This window comes from Aspergillus aculeatus (genome assembly GCF_001890905.1).
Source record: "Aspergillus aculeatus ATCC 16872 unplaced genomic scaffold ASPACscaffold_8, whole genome shotgun sequence".
NCBI lineage: Eukaryota > Fungi > Ascomycota > Eurotiomycetes > Eurotiales > Aspergillaceae > Aspergillus > Aspergillus aculeatus.
The window spans coordinates 1,123,803-1,142,575 of NW_017962983.1; the positions used below are offsets into that span (position 1 = coordinate 1,123,803).

Consider the following 18,773-nt stretch of genomic DNA (forward strand, 5'->3'; position numbering starts at 1 on the left):
CCAGACTACCGGACTACGCGCTCCACGATAAGCAGCCCCAACACTTGGAGTAAGTAGGCCCGAAGCTCTGGGGGATGGTAGGGGCAACTCTAACTACAGAGCCTCGATAGATATGAGAGACCTTTTGCCCTCCAAGGCACAGAGCAATTAGTCGAAAGGCAGATCATGAGAGACTCATAGCCTTGAGATTCGTCGATTGCTTTCACAAACTATAGGCTATCGGTCGATCCCGAATGGGTGTATGAGACTCCTCCTTATTCCCAAAAACACATAAGGCATCGCGAGTCGGTCCCGTCGGCTTTTGCTCACTGTCTGTCATTGTCGAGAACGTGCATGTATGATGAACCCAAGCTCGGCGCGGCCACCTAAGCGACACGATCAATAGCTGCGTGGCGGGTGGTGAGTAGCCTGGCTAGCCAGGCCGTAAGGCCCCTTTTATACTTTCAAGCTTAGCGCCTCGAAGTTGAGCCTGAGTATGTATATAAAATTCTTATAATAAATCAAGACCTAGTCCTTGGTCCTCTTATGCAAATGACCTTGATCTGCAGTAGCTAGCTGATGTGAGAAGCCTGCTTGTATCCTCGCGGCTAATCAACCTTTTGTTTATTAACTTGCCTAGGACAGGGCTTAAGCTGCAAGGAAGATTACGGTGGAGGAAAGGGTCCTTAGGCCTTGATTTACAAGTCTTCAAGATCCATTCCGGCGACGGGAGGCTATTTACGTGACCATCAACATGGGCGCGGCCACCACTCATGCCGCAAGAATCGGTCTCAGAAGACGGCAGTCTCAGGCAGGTACAATTGTGCCTTCCGTACCTCCCCATCCATCTTGATTTTCTTCAATTCTCCACAACACTAATAAGCAGCTTCAAAATCACCGATAGGCTATGGAATTCAACCTTTTAGGCTCTGGGACACCTGCCACTTTCTATTTCATTAATATTTTCAACTATCTTTCTTTAAGTATCCTGACATACACATGGTGATCTACAGTAGAACCGGAAAACATCCTTTTGGTCCTATTGTACTACGCTGTGATTGTCAGGTGAAAATTGCTGGGGATCGACGTCTGGATGTATCGCGACTCTAATTCCGACCGGTCTTGGTATGCGCGAAAGAGCGGTTACTATTTCCGCTGCTGCTTGGCCTGCGTTTGTTGTTGTTCATTAAGTTCATGAAGAATGTTTCCTCGCACCAGCGATACGTCAAGCTGCAGTCAGCCTGTACCTGACTACGCACGAAAAAGCGGTACCTCGAGGCCCCTGGGATTGCTGCTGCCCCGGTTCACATGTCATTCGCACGCTTCCGGTTTGCTTTTCGTGAGATGATCCACATTGAGGATGGAGACAGTACGAGAACTATAGGATCTCATGGTCGAGCAACCATTCGAGTCGAGGCGAGACTCTGCTGGCGGGCCAGGAGAGTAAATGGTCACCACACGTCTGGACAACACGTCTACGGCAATGAGCGACTTAACGAGATGGTCAGGGAAATGATCGATGTGTCGAGGAATCATGAGATCCCTAGCTTTGCGGACGATCAGCAAGGTAGGCAGGCGCCAGGTGACCAGTCGTGGACCCAGGCTGAGTGTCTCTCCATACATTTAATCCTTGCTGCATGCCGAAAACCAAGGTGACGGGGCGACTTCCCGCTCACATATACTTCAGAACTCCTTGCCAGCAATGCTTCCATCCCTTTCAAGTGCCACAGCCGCAGGGATGGGCCACGTCAGCACAAGGGATGGCGCCTTTCATAGGAGAGAAGGACTGTTGAGGGCACAGTACAAAACTCGAGAGCCTCTCGCGCTCATGGCCTTCTTTCACCACCTGTTCCTCACGCACAGGATTAACACACTTACTTGACTCCTTCTTGGCTGCAAGCAAAGAACGAACATCTAGATCCTCAGCAAAACCCTCTCGCATCCATTATGACACGCTCATCCCCAAAGTCCATCCTGCGTCGAGTGGCAGCTCACGAGGGTGCACCGAAGATCTTGCAGGTCCTGAAAGAGGATGGGGCGGTGATCATCCGGGGGTTTCTCAACCAGAATCTGTTCCAAAAGCTCAACAAGGAGATGGAAGATGAACTGGCGAAGCGGCCTCTGATCTGTGAGCACAACGGTGAATGGGTGTCGGGGTTGGCGGGGTCGCAAACGCGACGTTTGAATCAACTGCCCGCCTTCAGCCCAACCTTCCGCCAGGAGATCCTTAATCACCCCTTATTTCATGAGATCTGCGAGCCCCTGTTCGGGACCCATGGCTGTGACTATTGGATGAACACGGCAACGGTGGTGCAGATTGGGCCCGGTAACGCGGCGCAATCCCTCCATCGCGACCAGGAGCTGTATCCCGTCTTCAATCCCATCGGCAAGGATGCCCCCGAGGCGCTCGTCAACTTCTTCTGCGCGCTGAGCACCTTTACCGACGAGAATGGGGCGACGCGGGTTATCCCTGGTAGTCACCAGTGGGACGACTTCACCACCGATGTGACCCGCTGCGTACCGCAGACCATTCCGGCGGAGATGGAGGCCGGGGACTGCCTGCTCTTCAGCGGGAAGACTGTACACGGTGGAGGAGCCAATCGCTCTAAGGACAACGTTCGCCGGGGGATGGCGCTCGGCGTTCAGGCAACGTATCTCACCGCGGAGGAAAACTACCAGCATATTCCCCGGGAAATCGTCGAGTCCATGACCCCACTAGCTCAGAAAATGATCCACTGGCGCTCCTCCTATTGTCCCGGGGGCGCCGGGCTCTGGCAGATCAATGGCACGGAATTGGCCAACGAGATCGGGCTGAAGGCCAATCAGCCGAAGAAAACCATCTAAGCTTTCGTTTAACCGGCAGCCGGCAAGTGGATGGTACTCGATGCAAGTCAGTACATGGGCGTGGGCTTGAAGTACCGTTATATATGGGTTCGTTTGGAGGGATTCGGAGTTGTATTATGTCGTTCAGACACAAACGTCAGAGGAGTTTCAACGTAGAACACCCTGATAAGCAGATAGAACGGGAATTTGTGCTTCCTCTGTTTTCTTCTCTTTCCTCTTTCCTCTTTGTTATCTAGATTGATTGTTATGGTCTAGTTCGACGGCTCGCATTGAACGACCGGGTCATTCTCCCATATGGAAAACTTTTATCCACGGGTGTACGAATACCTGGTCATACATGCTTGGACCCAGATCATGAGCTGATCAAAGGATAAATGAATGCTTAACCTCGGTGATGATTATGTATGGCCGGTAAAAGGAATTTGTGTATCCAATGACAGAGTTGCGACATGGTCTCTGCTTGAAGGCATCTCGTTCAAACGCTCGTCAGATACTCGGCGACGGAGACATCCCGTGCACTGTTTCCGAGTTGCTTTTCCTGCCAGGGTCTAACTGGCGGTCAAAGATCGAGCCAAAACTCAACTCGGAGGATTCCTGAGCACGTAAGGGGCTTCTACCACCGTACACCGACTTTCACCGGGCTTGCACAGATGTGCAACTGTATTGCAACGAGATGGAGCATAAGCCGCATGACTCGGGCCTTATGTAGTGAATTAGGAATATAAAGGGGCTCTCCGAGAGCTCATCAATGTATTCAGAACCGACCCATCCTCGTCAAGGCTTTGCGGTCGGTGGCCCGATAGTTAACAGCTTGCCTCTCCAATCACTTTCCAGCCCCGACGATGACTCTGGACGACAATCCTGTCCCACCGACGTTGCCCTACACCCTTCACGGCGTCTTCCAGCAGAATGTCCTGGACCGACCCGATGCCTCAGCTGTCTGCGCCTGGGATGGCGACCTGACTTATCGGGAACTGGACGAGAAGTCCTCGACCCTAGCCCACATCCTCCGTCACCGGGGAGTTCAAGATGGGGCGCTCGTGGCGCTATGTTTTGATCATTCGCTCTGGACGGCGGTGGCCATGATGGCCGTCTCCAAGGCCGGGGGGGTATGGTTCTTTCTCGAGCCCAAGCATCCCGTCAATCGACTGCGCCAGATGTGCCGCAGCGTGCAGGCGCGCATGGTCCTATGCAGCAGATCGCAGGCGAGTGTGGCGGCTGAATTGAGCGACGACCAAATGGAGGCACCGCTCAGCATCGAGGAGGCGGTCCTGCGTGAGGAGGATCCTGGTCCGATGGACCTCGAGGTCGTCAGCCCGGAGCGCCCCGCGTATGTGGCCTTCACCTCAGGCTCGACCGGCAGCCCCAAGGGCGCTGTCATGACGCACCAGGCGGCGGTGACCGGCGTGTTGCACAATGCGAAGCCCATGCAGCTCGACCGGACCGCTCGGATTCTGCAATTCGCCTCGTTCGCCTTTGATATCAGTTTCCTCGAACACTTTTGGGCGCTGCTCTTGGGAGGATGTCTCTGTATCCCTGCCCCGCTGGACCGCCAGAACAACACCATCCACGCGGTCCAGAGCCTGCAGGTCAATTGGATGTTCCTCACGCCCACCGTGGCGCGGCTCCTGGAGCCGCCGCAGCTGCCATCTCTGCGGACGCTCGTGCTGGGCGGAGAGCCGGTCACCCAGGCAGACCTGGATATGTGGCTGCCCTACGTGCACCTGGCGGGACTGTACGGGCCAGCGGAGTGCGCCGTCGGGATCGCCGTCCAGCCGGACTATAGCCGGGTGGAGTCGGCCAACAATGTCGGGCCGCCCTTCTCGGTCGCTTGCTGGATCGTCAGCGAGCAAGACCCGACGCAATTGGCTCCGCGCGGCGCGGTAGGTGAGTTGGTGGTGGAAGGCCCCTCCATCAGTGAGGGCTACATCAACGCCCCGGAGCAGACGACGAGGGCCTATCTGACCAACCCCACGTGGCTGCCCGCCGCTCGCCACTCCACCAAAAAGCTCTACCGGACGGGGGACTTGGCGCGTGTCCTGGACGATGGCTCCTTGCTCTTTCACGGCCGGAAGGATACCCAGGTCAAGATCAACGGGCAGCGCATCGAGCTGGGGGAAATCGAGTATCACACCCGAGCCGTTCTCGGCAAGGAACACTTGCGGTCCCCCCCGGTGGTGGCCGAAGCCATGGAGGTGAGAGGGCGCGCCCTCACGGTGATTGCCTTCTACCAGGTGGAAGGGGTGTGCCAGGACCTCGACCACGACGGCCAGGACCTCTTCCTGCCACCCGACGATGGGTTCGTCGGCCGGAAGCAGAGCTATCAGTCGCAGCTCCGGGATCATCTGCCCGAATACATGATCCCCACCAGTTTCATCCCCGTGCGGGGGTTGCCCCTCACCATGTCGGGGAAGACGGACCGCAAAACGCTGCGGGAGAAGTTTGCCCAGCTGCCCTCGGACCGGATCAAGGCATACTTTGTCGACGGAGACGGGGGTAGCAGGAGCACGGAGGGGATGCCGACCACGCCTCTCGAGCGGCAGATGCAGGAGCTGTGGGCGGCCACGCTGAAGCTCGAGCTGGAGGAGGTCGGACGGAATGATCCCTGGATGTCGCTCGGGGGCGAGTCCCTCGCAGCGATGCGGTTGGTCGCGCGCGCGCGCAAGGAGGGTATTGCCGTCACGGTGCCCGACATCTTCCGCCACAAGACCATCGCGACTTTGTGTCAACATGTGTCGGTCCGCCCGGGCCCGGAGACCATCGAGAGCTTTCCGCCATTCTCGTTGGTGCAGTGCCAGCAGGGCTCGACGGGGATCGAGGAGCTTCGGCATGCTGCCGCCCAACAATGCGGGCTCACCCCCGAGGCGATCGAGGACCTCTACCCATTCACCGCGATGCAAGAGGCAGTGGTCATCCCCCCCGCAACCATTGGCGTCAACTACACCCTCCGCCTCGACGTCAAGCTGCCCGCCGAGCTGGACCTGGAGCAGCTGATGCGGGCCTGGGACATGGTCGTGGCCGCCAACTCAGTCCTCCGCATGCGCGTCGTGCGACTACCCGCCGATGAGAGTGAGACAATGGTCCTGGCTGTGACCCGCCCAGAGATCCCCATGGAGCCGCTCTTCGCCGAGCGATTTGCCCCCGGGGTCGATTTATGGGGACTGGGGAAGCCGCTGGTCCGCGTGGGGGTGGCGCCAGGGCGGCTGGTGATGTTGATCCAGCATGCGCTCTACGATGGTCACTCGCTCGGGCTCATCTTCCGCGACCTCGAACAGGCATACCGGGGCCAGCCGGTGGCGGCTGTCTCATATAGTCCGTTTGTGCACTGGTCGACCGAATGGCAAGACGGCTCCAACAAGCAACAATACTGGCGAGAGAAATTCGCCGGGTTCGACGGCCGCGTGTGTCCGCCGCGCGTCGCCGACGCCGGCATCGGCTGCATGGAGAGCCAGCATTTCTGGGGCTCGCTGAATTTCCGGCCGGATGGTTTCACGGTAACCAGCAAGATTCGGGTGGCACTGGCTGTGGTCCTCTCCTGGCATTTCGACACCTGTGACATCGTGCTCGGGGGGATCTACGCCCGTCGTGGGGCCCCCATCCCGGGCATCATGGAGTCCCCCGTGCCAGCCTCCGCCATCCTGCCCGATCGAATCCGCCTGGATCCCACGCAGTCGCTGCGGGCCAACGTCGACCAGGATCAAGAGAACATTCTGACCATGATGCCATACGAGGGGATCCGGCCGAGTCAGGTCCTGGACCTGAGCGAGGCGGCTCGCGCGGCAAGTCAGTTCCAAACCATCCTGGCGGTGCAGCAGGACAACTCCTCGGTCTATCCGGAGATGTTTCGTGACCACGAAATGGGCTACTACGGCCCCGTCACCGCGCACAACCTCATGATGCAGTGCTTTCTGAGCCCGGACCGCGCATCGGCCCGGGTCTCTCTCCGGCTAAGTGAGCGAACGATGCAGGAGACCACGGCCTGGGACCGCTTCTTGGCCCACTTCGAAGCTGTCGTGGATGCTATCCAGGAGAAACCTGAGATACCAGTAGACAGGCTGCGCCAGCACCTGGGGGCGTAGTTGCTGTATCGGATAGAGTCTCGCTTGTTGTTTCCATCCTGCCTTATTCCTTGTGTTGTTGCGCTTTTTGGGATTTAAGGGTGCCTTGGCGTAATGATTGATGATGTCCTTTTCAGCCTTGGGTTGCTGCTCGCTCATATCGGAATTCTCTGGACAGCAATTCCTAGTAATCTGAAATTTTATTTGTGCCTCGCATCCTTTCTCACTCATGAAATATACATCTGCTCCTAAATATATAGACGTGAACGAGAGAGCCTTGGGCTCCCGACGCAACCAGTAGTACTGGGTCTTCTGGGCAATAGCCTTTTTTTTTTGACGCGTTAGGGCAAGGTAGTGGATGGGCCGCGGTAACAGTGCCACGATGGCGAAAGAGTCTTACCGCGGGGCAGTACGCGGGATCTGAGACAAAGGCAGTCACTGGGAAAAGAGAGAAATAGACATATAACGAATCCGTAATGGATAATCAGAAAAGCTTGATATGTGGCGAGTTCAGCCTGTACCTGATAATCTCATCGAAACAGCCGTATAGGGTGATCTGAACCCTAGCACACCCAGTAATTGAGATATATGACCCCTGATCCTAAAGCAGCAAACCATTTATCTCTCTGACCACCACCCAAATGGCACGCGATGAACAGTACTAGGTTCAGGTATTGTCATTCGGACTGGTTGAAGGCAACTTGCCAGCCCGAGTTCCTACGAAGGGCGCCCCACCAATAATGCTATTGCCATGCTGGTAGCCTACATCCCCTGGGACCCTGGGGGGACGTCTACGTTTCTGCCCCGTGCGCCTGGTTTACATACTTCCCCTCACTTTTTAGGCGGGTGTTCGCAATATGATTGAATACCATTAGCTGGAGTTCCAGTTGACCTTGATTTCAGCTCAAAACATGAAGAGAGGATTCTTGGGGTTGTTTTTCAAAAAGCATCTGCTGAGTGGCGCAGTCGAATAAAAGTTCGTTTCATCATTTGTATAATCTATCTATGCGGAGAGAAGCCTGAATCTATCGCTGTCAGTCAGTGAAACAGCCCTTCTCTCTGCGTCTCCAAGCAGGAGCTGGCAACCGCCCGTCGCTCATTGCACATAATTCTTCAAGAGGCAGTCTTCTGGGGGCGGGCCGATCAGCTTCCCACTGAGCCGGGCGTACCGATAGGTGCTCATGGAATACATATAATTGCCGGCGAAGCTCTCAATCAGCCGCTGGAGATAGACCTTCTGTGTGTGGGTCAACTCGGGCAGTTGCATGAGCCGAACATATTCCTCGCGGACTTGGCGCTCACAGTCCCACAAGACGGATCGGAGGATTGCCTTGGCGGAGCCGGGGGGCACGGAGAGGACCTGCTCGATCATGTGTACCGAGTTGTGCAGCGGGGCGCCCTCTTGCTGGTGCTCGCGGAATTCCTTCTCGTAGCTGTAGAGGTCGTTAATGTAGAGGCAGTGGCGAATGTAGAGCTTCTCGATCCACTCAAAGACGGGCCGCTCGGCAGGGTCGTAGAGGATGGCAGCCCCAAAGCGAACCGCCGTAATCATAAAGCTATAATCAAGAAAAAGAGAAGTGAGCAAAGAGGATTCCAGACGAGTCAGCTTCCCTGAGCGTTGGAAAGGCAGGGGATGGGGGGGGGGGCGGGGGTTGTCCCTACTCGTAGGCAATGTCCAGCTCCCGAAAGTCCCGGAAGTCTTGCCACGTCGCATGGGTCTTGTCAGCCTTGGTGCTGTTGACCCGAGAGTAACGCGCCCAGCGAACGGTGTCCTGCATCAACTCCAGTCCGAGGACTGGGTCGAGCGCGATGGCCTCCCGGCAGAAATCGAGGAAGATGTCATTGCGCGACTCGCCCTCCAGCTCGTTCGCCTTGAAGGTATCCGTGTCCCACCCCTCAAGGATGGAGTTGCCCTCGGCGTTGGCCTTCGATTCCATGACATCTGCAACCACCATTCATCTCAGTTATCAAGGGACATTTTGAGCAGAGGAATCCGGAGAACACAGGCTCTTACCATCGTGCAGGAACAGAAACACAATCGACTTGGTGAGGACGCGGATCCGCGCCGCATCCGACACGGCATACAGATAGATGCAGATGGTCACGGCCGTCTCGACCAGTTCCATCATCTTCCGGCGCTGGTCGCTGGTCTTGAGCTTCTCTGGGATCACAGCGCCTGCGCCCCGCGCCGCCATGACTTGCTCGATAAGTTCCAGCCCAGCCGCCTCGGCCTCGCGCCAGTGGATACACTGCGGAGTCCCCTTCATCGTGGAGAACCACGGCAGGCCCACTGCAACCGGGTCAATCAGAATGGTATTCTCGGGCGGGACCAGCGTCTTCTGAGGGTCGAGGAAGTCGAAGGGATCGTGTTCCAAGACGGGAATCTCGCACTTCTCCTCCATCACGTCGTACGCATAGATGATATGCCGGTAGTGCGTTGGTTTGTATGGGGCTGGTTGCGGGGCGGGCTCCAGGGGCTTCTTAGAGCTACCGGGTCGTTTCACCGCAACGGATGCAGAAGCGCTTGTGATGCCCCTTAGCCATGCAGGTAGTCGGACATGAAGCTCCACCAGCCAGAAACGAGCAACGAGGTCGGGCGTCATAGCTAGAGACACTCTGAGGAACTGCAAACACACTGAAAAGTTTGCCTACTTCTCGTATCCCCTTCCACGCTCCGAAAGCAAGTTCGATGGCAGCGAAGCTGAATATAAAGATTGAGGCCTTGTAGACGTGCGACAAAGGGAGACGGACGTGGGAGGAGAGAAAAAGGAAAGATAGAGAGAACGCCCGGAGGAGATAGATGATTTTTAAATCCCTTGTGAGTAAGACATCTGTGCCCAGTATCGCGGAACGTGATCCCGTCGCCTGCAACCCCGTGGGCCTCGCGTTGCTGATCGCACCAGGATAGGATGACGACATCTCTTTCCTGGCAAGATCGAGGCAGGAGTGGAATCAAGGGGAAGGTTGGGCGTTCGCCACGGTCTGGCTGGTGTGTGCATTGTGGTATAAGGGATCGACCGTAGGCAAGGAGGAATCATTCCTTGACATCAGATGCAAGGGAGTGTGGCACAGCTCTCGGTGTACTATGTAAGCCGGAGAGATAAGGGCAAGAAGAGAGGCGGACGGAGGGTCTCTTCGATATTAGCTTATCTCTCTGGTGCTCGCATTCGCCCCTAACCTATATGTTGTTCTGCTTCCTTCGTTTCCCATCACAAGAGTACTCAGAGCATTCCAGCGGCGTTCCCCCGGGCACACGACACTCTAACACCATCTCCTCCACCGTCGAGAATGATGAGCGCCGCCATATGCACTCTTCTGGCCGTTATCGCTACCACTAGCTTAGGCCTATTGTTTCTCTCCATCATCCGGCGTGGCAAGCTTCCTCCAGGGCCTCCACCTAAGCCCATTGTGGGCAACCTCCACCAATTCCCGAAAGTCAATCGCGCGCAGGTCTTTGATCAATGGCATCGGACGTACGGCCCGATTGTGGGATTGCGACTGGGGCTGAAGAAGCTCATTCTCGTCGGAAGCTATCAGGTAGCCCGCGAGTTGCTTGACCGGCGAGGAGCTATCTACAGCTCACGCCCGCGGGTGGTGATGGCTGGCGAGATCGCGAATCGCGGCAATCACACGGCGCTGATGCCCTACGGCCCCAAGTGGAAGCTCCACAATCGTGTACACAGCGCCCTGATGAATCCAACCATGGTCAAGCGGTATCAGTACCTCCAGGACATTGAGAGCCGGCAGCTTGTCCACGACCTGCTCCAGGGCTCGACCTCGGACTTTGGCGCCCGCATACACCGCTACTCCAGCAGCCTGCTCTTCGCCTTGGCCTACGGCCGGCGGCTGCCCACCAGCGATGCCTTCGAGATCCAAGAGAACGCGCACATCGCCCATCAGTTCATCAACAACCTCGCGGCGGGTCGCTGGCTGGTCGATGCCTTCCCCGTGCTCAACTATCTCCCCACCTGGCTCGCCCCCTGGAAGAAGATTGGCGAACAGCTGTACCAGCGCAAGTTCGGCCTCCTGCAGCGCCACACCGCGCTCGCCTTGGAGAAGCCTGTCTGGAACTGGACAAAGCACTTCCATGGGCCCAAGAAGCCGGCTGAAGCGAGCTGGGAGGAGCTGCTGAACATCATCGGGGTACTCTACGAGGCGGGCGCGGATACCACCACCTCGGCCCTGGAGGCTTTTGTCATGGCTGCCGTGCTACACCCGGACGCTGTCCGCCGCGTGCAGGCGGAGATCGACGCTCTCGTTGGCGGCGCGGCGCGCATGCCCTCCTTCGAGGACGTGCAGCAGCTCCCTTTCGTGGACGCCTTCGTCAATGAGACGATGCGGTGGCGGCCCATTGCGCCCGAGGGGGTGCCCCACAGCCTCATGAAGGAGGACGAATACGAGGGGTTCACCATCCCCAAGAACTCCATCGTGATCGCGAACCAGTGGCACATGGCCATGGATCCCGCCACCTTCACTGACCCGCAGGCCTTCCGGCCGGAGCGCTGGCTCGAGGATCCCAAGTTGCCCATCAGTGCTTTTGGCTTCGGGCGCCGCGCGTGTCCCGGCCGCCACATCGCCCTGAACTCCATGAAGATCGTGATGTGTCGCCTGCTGTGGGCGTATGACTTTGACCATGCCTACGAGAATGGGCGGAAGGTCACCATCGACCCTGACAATTTCGTTCGCGAGGGAGTCCTCTCCAAACCAGCCCCGTTCAAAGCCGCCCTGCGCGTTAGAAGCCCCGCGCATGAGAAGACCATTCAATCGGCTCTCCGGGAGAGCGAGCAGGACGAGGATAAAATCTTGGCGCATATTGCTGCGGGCCTTGCTTAGAGCTGGGCTGGAGGTCAAAACTGGAAAGAGAAGGGGCTGAGTACAGAGTAAGAGTAAGGGGGGAGGGAAATAAAGTTACTGGAGGAATTGAGGTACAAGAATGATTCCATAGAGTAGGGAAGATAGAGTGGAAACCCTAATGGAATAACTATCGCTGCTTACACCGCCACCCTTTCCTCTGCCTTTCCCCCTTCCCTCCGCGGAGCAAGCTTTCGATCATATATGTCACTTTATGCGACCAGGTGGATACTGTCTGCATGACGTATCGGAATGTCGGAATATGATTCCACCGCTAAAACTTCTGTGGTCACAATATAGTTTGCGATCCTGGCAAAAGCAAGGTACGGAGACCGTACAGATCCTCTCCCCTTGGGACTGGGTGACGATCATGCCACCCCCAGGGATATCTATGCCAAACCCGAAAAATGATTGCGAAATCACGCAAGGAACTTTCAGAGGCAGCCAACCAGTCAATCTGGCCCGGGTAATATTCCCGCAAACCTGCCGGTGTGGTCGATCACTCAGGCCTTGCATCTTAGGAATGCCGGGCGATGACGCTGGGAACATTCTTCATCCTTGCTTGACATACTTGTCCCGCACATGACAGGCAAGGGGAATTCTGTCGAACGCCTGCAGTCGACATGCATTGCCAAGTAGCCTGGGTCTTGCAGCTCAGACTGGCGGTCAGTATGTCTCACACTCTAAACTCATCACACCACAAAACGGAGGGAAAAGAGGTAGTTGTCTCCGTTTCCTCCGTTCATGCGCGCCCAATTGCCCCCCACGAAGTCCGCTTCCCAACTACAATCGGCAGCTCAGGAATACAGTCTGCCTAACCCACTTGCACACACATACGACACACTGAATCCTCATAATGACCAAAGATAACGAAGAGAAAACTTACAGCGAGGTCGAATTCCTCACGGTCGATGGGCTCAAGCTGCGAGGGCGGTTGTACTTGGGCGAAGCCAATGGCCCGGCGTTGGTGATGGCTCACGGGGTGCGTCTCGCCCCTTCTTCATTTCTGATATCTTCTCGTCTCCGATGGACTACTGACGAATGTCGACTGCCCTAGTTTAACGCGGTGAAGGAAATAGTCATCCCGTGGGCGGCGGAGGTCTTCCAAAAGAATGGCATCAGCGTGCTCCTGTTCGACCCACGCAACTATGGCGAGAGCGAGGGGATGCCACGGCAAGAGGTGGACCCGGAGAAGCAAATCGAGGATTACTTCGACGCGGTGACCTTTCTGCGGCAGCAGCCCGGCATCGACCCGGAGGCGATCGGGCTCTGGGGGGTGTCGACCAGCGGGGCCACGGCCATCGGGGCCGCCTGCTTTGACAAGCGGGTGCGGCTCATCATCTCCGTGTGCCCGCTCATCGAGGCGACCTTTCGGGAGGAGATGGTGCCGGACGTGATGGCGCAGATCATTCGCGAGCGCGAGGCCCTCGTCGCGGCGCGCACCGCCGGCCAGCAGTCGCCCCAGCCGACTCTGGTGCCGATGATCAACCAGGTCGGCGTCAGCCCGATGGGGTTCAACGCGATCCACGGCAAGAACTTCTACGAGGAGATGCCGTGGTTCAAGGAGACGGCCCCCAACTTCCGGCCGCACACCACCACCCTCACCTACTACAAGATGCTGCGCTGGCACCCCCTCAGCAACATCCGCTGCCTCAGCCCCACCCCCATCCAGATGCTGATCCCCGGCAAGGATGATGTCTGCCCGACTCAGGAGCAGCTGGACTTCTTCGAGGCCCTGCCGGGTCCCAAGCGGATGGAGTATTACGAGGATCGCAACCATCATGGCCTGTTGCTGGGCTCTGCTTTTGAGGGCGTCATGGAGGCTCAGGTGCGCTTTGTGCAGGATGTGCTGGCCGGGAAATTCGCGCTGAAGAGCGGAAGCCAGTAATGTTTGTGATTGTGTGTGTGTGTGTCTAACTCGCACATGTAGCGAGATCGATGAGTTCTAAATTGCAAATCTAAGACAGTCGATTCGTCAAGTCAGCACCGCAACAAGGGCATAGATCTCAGTTCGCGTAGTTTGTAGGTATCCCGCGGAGATTAGTTGGGCTGGTAAGCGAGCGAGCAGAGCTCTCCCAAAGAATGAATGGGCTGTCCATCCAACCTACAGGGCCATGGCGCGTAAGTCTTGGAATTTGTGACTTGAGCCAAGATGGTGGATTTCAGCTATCGAGAAGGAACCTTTTATTACGCAGACATGTACAAGTACGTCGTAGAGTGACGCCCATCGTTTGAGGATCTCATGTCATTCGGTTAAGAAAAGTCGTGGTGTGGAGCCAGGGCATCAAGGGCCGGCCGAAACCTGCTCGTCATTTGAGGACTAAATCACTACAATTATCTATCGCGCACTTTGTAACGGTCTTCCTCCTCCAACCCAGGCCGACCGTTCATGTGGTCCAATGGTCTGCGAGGATCTCCACCACCACCTGCGACTTCATTTCAATCAAGGCATGGTCGAGGTAGCGAAGCTTGTGGTCTGTCGGGCTGACCAGCCGAAGATCCCACCGGCAAAACATGGTCGAGAGCATCGTGTACATTTTGAGGTAGGCCAGGCTTGAGGCCAGTCAGCATAACAATTCAGGGACAAAATCCGGTGCCGGAGGGGTTAACGCATCGCAAGGAGAAACCTACTTTGTGCCGAGACAACTCCGACTGCCTTTGCCAAAGGCAATCATATTTCGGTCCATGCTCTTTGCATTCTCGCCCATCCAGCGCTCTGGCAGGAACTTCTCAGGTTCCGGGTATATCTTTGGGTCGTCCATGATGCACCGAGAGCTGATCGAGATGATAGTCTGGACAGAAAAACGCATGAGCCACGGAACTGCACGTTAGGGTTTACAACCATCAACAGGTCAACGGAAAATACGTACCCCGCCTGGAACAAACTTGTTGTCAAGCTTCATGCCTTCTGGGGGTACCACGCGAGGCAAGCGTCCCGGAAAGGGGCTCGACATTCGCAGCGCCTCCTTGATCACCGCGGACAGGTACGGCAGCTTCCGGACCTCTCGGTAATTGTACTGATCTCTGATAATGGCGGAGGCTCCACGTAGTTCTTCGCAGAGGCGCTCCCGGACTGCGGGGTTGTTGAGAATGTGAAAGACTGCAAACGTCGTTGCCATACTCGTCGTATCCGTGCCGGCAATCGCGAAAAGGAAGGCTTGATCGATCAGCTCACTCTTGCTCGGGACTTTGTAGTTCTTGTCTGGGTTATCGTCCATGAGCACATCGAACAAGGTAGGGCGGCCGTTCCTCATCAGAGTGATCCCCTTTGCCCGGCGGGCGCGCACCTTGTCGATCCATGAAATGCATTGCTGTAGGGTCAGAGTCAGTGGGAAGGGACCCTCGAACAAGTCCCCGGGGGCTGGGTTATCGAACCTCTCGGAAGTAGGCATAGCCCGGCACGATTTTATCGGTGAGGCTGTTGGGAAGCATCAACGCAAACTGGGCAATCCAGGGGGCGTGCACCACTATACGGATTCGAGTCAGCCACGACCATGCCAATCAGAGCAGCTCGAAAGGCTGAGCCGCGAGGAAACCCTACTGATCCACACGTTTTCGACAAAGGTGTCCAGGTTGCCCAGAAAGCGATCCGAGTGATACCCATTGCTGACCAGGTCCAGCGTCTCGCCGAAAATGAGGTTGCAACTGACGTCTGTCTGCGCACCACACCAACCTCCGAATCAGTATCTTCGGTCCCAATTGCTCGGTAGCTCGATCCATGCGCACTCACCGTGATACACCGCAGGAACTGCATGACGTTGAACTTGTTCCCTGTTCCGGTCGACCGGGCCGCCAGGAGGTCGGTTGCCTTGCGAACCATATCGTACATCTCGTCGGACATGCCATCCACCGCCGTTCCAGTGAACATGGGCGCCACGGTCGTCCGCAGCGGCTTGTGTCGATGGGGATTGGTGATGGTGGCGATGGAGGTGGCAAAGCCGAAGGCCTCGTAGAAATACGGTGCCTTGTAGAAGTTGGTGTTGACCTTGAATACTCTGCCATCATCAAGGGTCAGCTCCCGCGCCGTGATCAGATACGGAAGAAGAGAACCGCGGCGTGGGTGCTAACATACTGATGATAAACCTCGACATCATTGACGTGCAGGTGATTTGGCGCGATACGGACTACCGGGGACTCTATACTTGTTCATCAGCCGCCGGTTGCGGTCTCGGACTCCAGCATCCAACAAGTGCTTACTGTAACTTCTGTGTAGATCAGCTACTCCTTCGAGGAAGGTCCCGTTCTTTACCCAGTCGTGCCAGAACTCCCATAGATGCGAAACGGCGGCAATCGAAGGCCCGGGAAATTTGCTGAGTGGATGCAAGAATACGCGTTGCAAGTATTTGGTCAGCAAGACTACCAGCACCAAGCCAGCAATCATCGAGCCAAGATGGGAAGATGCCAGAGATATCCTCCCCCCCAGCAAGCCGGAATGGCTAAGGTCGATAGGCGGCAACACCATATTGTTTGAGCCCCAGGTCCGCAGATTGGCGTTCTGAATCGATCAACATGGTGGAGGGGCACCCGGGGTTCCGACTTACGCCTAATATATGTGGACCGCTGTATCATACATCAGCGGGTCTTCGCGCTTGTCCCTTCATTGCTCTTCCCATTTCTCGGCACCTTGCGTCCGGGGACGTATGTATTTGCACTGCCTGAAAGTCGAAACTGCGGTGAGAGCGAGACATGCCCAAGCAGCTGCAAGGGTTGCTTGATACCTTCTACACTCGAACCTTACCCCCTTCACACCCCCTTGCATTGCGGACGATTCCTGAGGGTATAACTCTGGCTTTCGTGCTTATGCATGCCTATGCATGGCTTTGAGGCACAACTGGCTCCTTACCGGGGGTGGTCGTATCGATGACGATTGAGAAGCAAGGCCCGGCATCCGTACTATATATAAGCGACGGGTTATCGTCCGATTTTGTCAGATCATCCCTGTCATCCCAGGAGCCCCCGAATTGTACTCCTCCCCCCTCTTCTCCGTCTGCACGCCATGAACGCAACCGCGCAGGCCCTTGTCCTTCCCTTCATCACCCAAGTTACGCGCGCTGTTTCTCTTTCGGAGAACGTGAAGGTGCTGGGTGGGATCCCCTTTGCGGAAGATGGAACCTATCTCGAGTGGTTAAGTATCTTGGGTTTCACCATCGGTTGTGTACGAGGCTGGTCCCTTTCGTGAAAGCCCCAAATTTCCACTGGGCATTGCTGACTCGTTGCCCGCACATCATCTCAGTACTATGTGATCTATACCTTCTACGCCTTGTGCTTCCATCCACTGCGCAAGTACCCTGGACCATGGCATCTCGCGGTCAGCAACATCCCCAACCGATGGTCGACGATCTCCGGCAATTCGTCTTATTGGTTATACGACCTCCACGAGAAGTACGGCCCCATTGTGCGCGTGGCTCCCAATGAAATCAGCTATTCCGACCCCCAGGCGTGGCAGGACATCTATGGCCCGCAGCCCAACCAACGGCTGGGGATGCCCAAAGACCCCAAGTTCTTCAGCTCCTTTGAGGACAAGAAGACGGCCGCCTCGATCATCACCTCCCAGCCCAAGGACTATATGCGCATGCGCCACATCTACTCGTACGGGTTCTCGAAGCAGGTGATGCTCGCCAAGGAGGAGATGATCCAGGGGATCATTGACCGGGCGATGGAGGCACTGCGCCAGACCAAGCAGCAACCCCAGGACATCGTGCAGATCTTCCGGGCCACCGACTTTAGCATCGTGACGGAAATCGTCTTCGGCAAGGCGTACCATATCTTCGACCGGCCTACCTACCAGCCCTGGTTCAAGAGCCTCATGGGTTGGATCCGGTCGACCGCCGTCATCACCGCGACCACCGACTACCCTCTGGGCAAGCTGGCGGCCTGGCTCTTGACCCCGCGCAGCGTCCTCAAGCAGCGCAACGTCTACCTGAAGTATGTGAACGGGGAGATCGAGGAACGCATCGGCGAGTCGAACGCGGGGCGGAAGGACGTCGTGCAGCTCATGTTCGAGACGACGGATCAACCCAAGCTGGCCGAGTCGGACATTCGCGCCAACCTGCCGTTCATGGTGATTGCCGCCAGTGAGACCACGACGACCCTGATGAGTGGCATGATCGCCCATCTTCTCAACTCCCCGGACGCCCTGTCGCAGCTTACGGCGGAGGTCCGCGGCCGGTTTCGCTCCCCCAGCGACATCACCATCGCCACCGTCAACAACCTGCCCTTCTTGAATGCCTGCGTCAACGAGGCCCTGCGCGTCTACCCCGCCGCGCCCACTCAGTTACCCCGCGTCGTGCCGGGCGAGGGCGCAACGGTCTGTAACCGCTGGGTGCCGGGGGGCACCAAGGTCTACGTCGCCCCGTACGCCACCTTCCGCTCCGCCGAGAACTTCTACCAGCCCGATGCTTTCCTTCCGCAACGCTGGCTCCCCGAGAACGGAGAGTCCTTTGATGTCGATAAGAAAAACGCCTGGCGACCCTTTGGGCTGGGCGCGCACGAATGTCCCGGTCAAGTGTAAGTGGTCGAGTTTCCCTGCCCTCCCTTGCTCTGATATGGTTAGCTTTCCAGTTGTCTAAACCAATATTCTAAACCAGGATCACCAACCTCATTACACGGCTTATCATGTGCAAACTGCTCCTCAGCTTCGATCTGGAGCTGTGTGCGGACAGCCAAGACTGGCTGTCTCGCCAGCCAGTGTGGATTGTATGGGACAAGCCCGAGCTGCTGATCAAAGCCCGGCCCGCCGCCGCGTGAAGGCGGGAGCTTTAGGGCTCCTGTGTGCACAGCACCCAAAGGCACCCGCCCGTATAAGACAACACGCGGACGGGGACAACGCCAGTGCTGGAGGCCGAGGTACTAGACTTCAGATAACTTCAAATAGAATCTACTTACTCATATCGTGCCTCGCAGAGAGTATACTGACCACATCACGTCACGGAACACCCGCGGAAACTCCGAAGTATTATTATAACCGTTCTACATAGAAAACCTGCACGGGATGAAATAGACACAATAGACAAAAGACCAAGGAGGAAAAATAAACCCAAG

At 56.6% G+C, this 18,773-nt stretch overlaps 7 protein-coding genes across 7 annotated transcripts; 5 read left to right on the forward strand and 2 right to left on the reverse strand.

Annotated features, from left to right (window-relative positions):
- The first annotated feature begins 1,702 nt into the window (after window positions 1–1,702).
- On the forward strand, window positions 1,703–3,220 carry ASPACDRAFT_119783 (phytanoyl-CoA dioxygenase family protein). Its single transcript, XM_020196277.1, has one exon. It carries the CDS (start codon window positions 1,927–1,929, stop codon window positions 2,821–2,823), a length of 897 nt encoding a protein of 298 aa, XP_020056252.1. The 5' UTR covers window positions 1,703–1,926; the 3' UTR covers window positions 2,824–3,220.
- A 445-nt stretch (window positions 3,221–3,665) lies between these two features.
- ASPACDRAFT_29371 (uncharacterized protein) lies at window positions 3,666–6,902 on the forward strand (the record flags this gene model as incomplete). The annotated part of the gene is made up of 1 exon (XM_020199636.1): window positions 3,666–6,902. The coding sequence occupies one exon, from the start codon at window positions 3,666–3,668 to the stop codon at window positions 6,900–6,902; it is 3,237 nt and encodes a 1,078-aa protein (XP_020056253.1).
- A 1,075-nt stretch (window positions 6,903–7,977) lies between these two features.
- Window positions 7,978–9,484, reverse strand: ASPACDRAFT_60731 (terpene synthase family protein; the record flags this gene model as incomplete). Its single annotated transcript, XM_020203588.1, has 3 exons — window positions 7,978–8,437; window positions 8,544–8,823; window positions 8,896–9,484. 3 exons carry the CDS (start codon window positions 9,482–9,484, stop codon window positions 7,978–7,980), a joined length of 1,329 nt encoding a protein of 442 aa, XP_020056254.1.
- Window positions 9,485–10,169: 685 nt separating this feature from the next.
- Window positions 10,170–11,714, forward strand: ASPACDRAFT_60732 (cytochrome P450; the record flags this gene model as incomplete). Its single annotated transcript, XM_020203589.1, has 1 exon — window positions 10,170–11,714. One exon carries the CDS (start codon window positions 10,170–10,172, stop codon window positions 11,712–11,714), a length of 1,545 nt encoding a protein of 514 aa, XP_020056255.1.
- Window positions 11,715–12,499: 785 nt separating this feature from the next.
- fma-AT (acetyltransferase fmaC) lies at window positions 12,500–13,721 on the forward strand. The gene is made up of 2 exons (XM_020205277.1): window positions 12,500–12,714; window positions 12,790–13,721. Exons 1-2 carry the CDS (start codon window positions 12,589–12,591, stop codon window positions 13,618–13,620), a joined length of 957 nt encoding a protein of 318 aa, XP_020056256.1. The 5' UTR covers window positions 12,500–12,588; the 3' UTR covers window positions 13,621–13,721.
- Window positions 13,722–13,895: 174 nt separating this feature from the next.
- ASPACDRAFT_78841 (cytochrome P450) lies at window positions 13,896–16,200 on the reverse strand. Its single transcript, XM_020205278.1, has 8 exons — window positions 15,930–16,200; window positions 15,805–15,868; window positions 15,463–15,727; window positions 15,274–15,388; window positions 15,108–15,199; window positions 14,603–15,043; window positions 14,364–14,524; window positions 13,896–14,285 (listed from the first exon to the last, which is right to left on the reverse strand). The coding sequence occupies exons 1-8, from the start codon at window positions 16,111–16,113 to the stop codon at window positions 14,120–14,122; spliced, it is 1,488 nt and encodes a 495-aa protein (XP_020056257.1). The 5' UTR covers window positions 16,114–16,200; the 3' UTR covers window positions 13,896–14,119.
- Window positions 16,201–16,677: 477 nt separating this feature from the next.
- On the forward strand, window positions 16,678–18,663 carry ASPACDRAFT_119792 (cytochrome P450). Its single transcript, XM_020196278.1, has 3 exons — window positions 16,678–16,887; window positions 16,966–18,239; window positions 18,320–18,663. Exons 1-3 carry the CDS (start codon window positions 16,729–16,731, stop codon window positions 18,477–18,479), a joined length of 1,593 nt encoding a protein of 530 aa, XP_020056258.1. The 5' UTR covers window positions 16,678–16,728; the 3' UTR covers window positions 18,480–18,663.
- The last annotated feature ends 110 nt before the right edge of the window (window positions 18,664–18,773 follow it).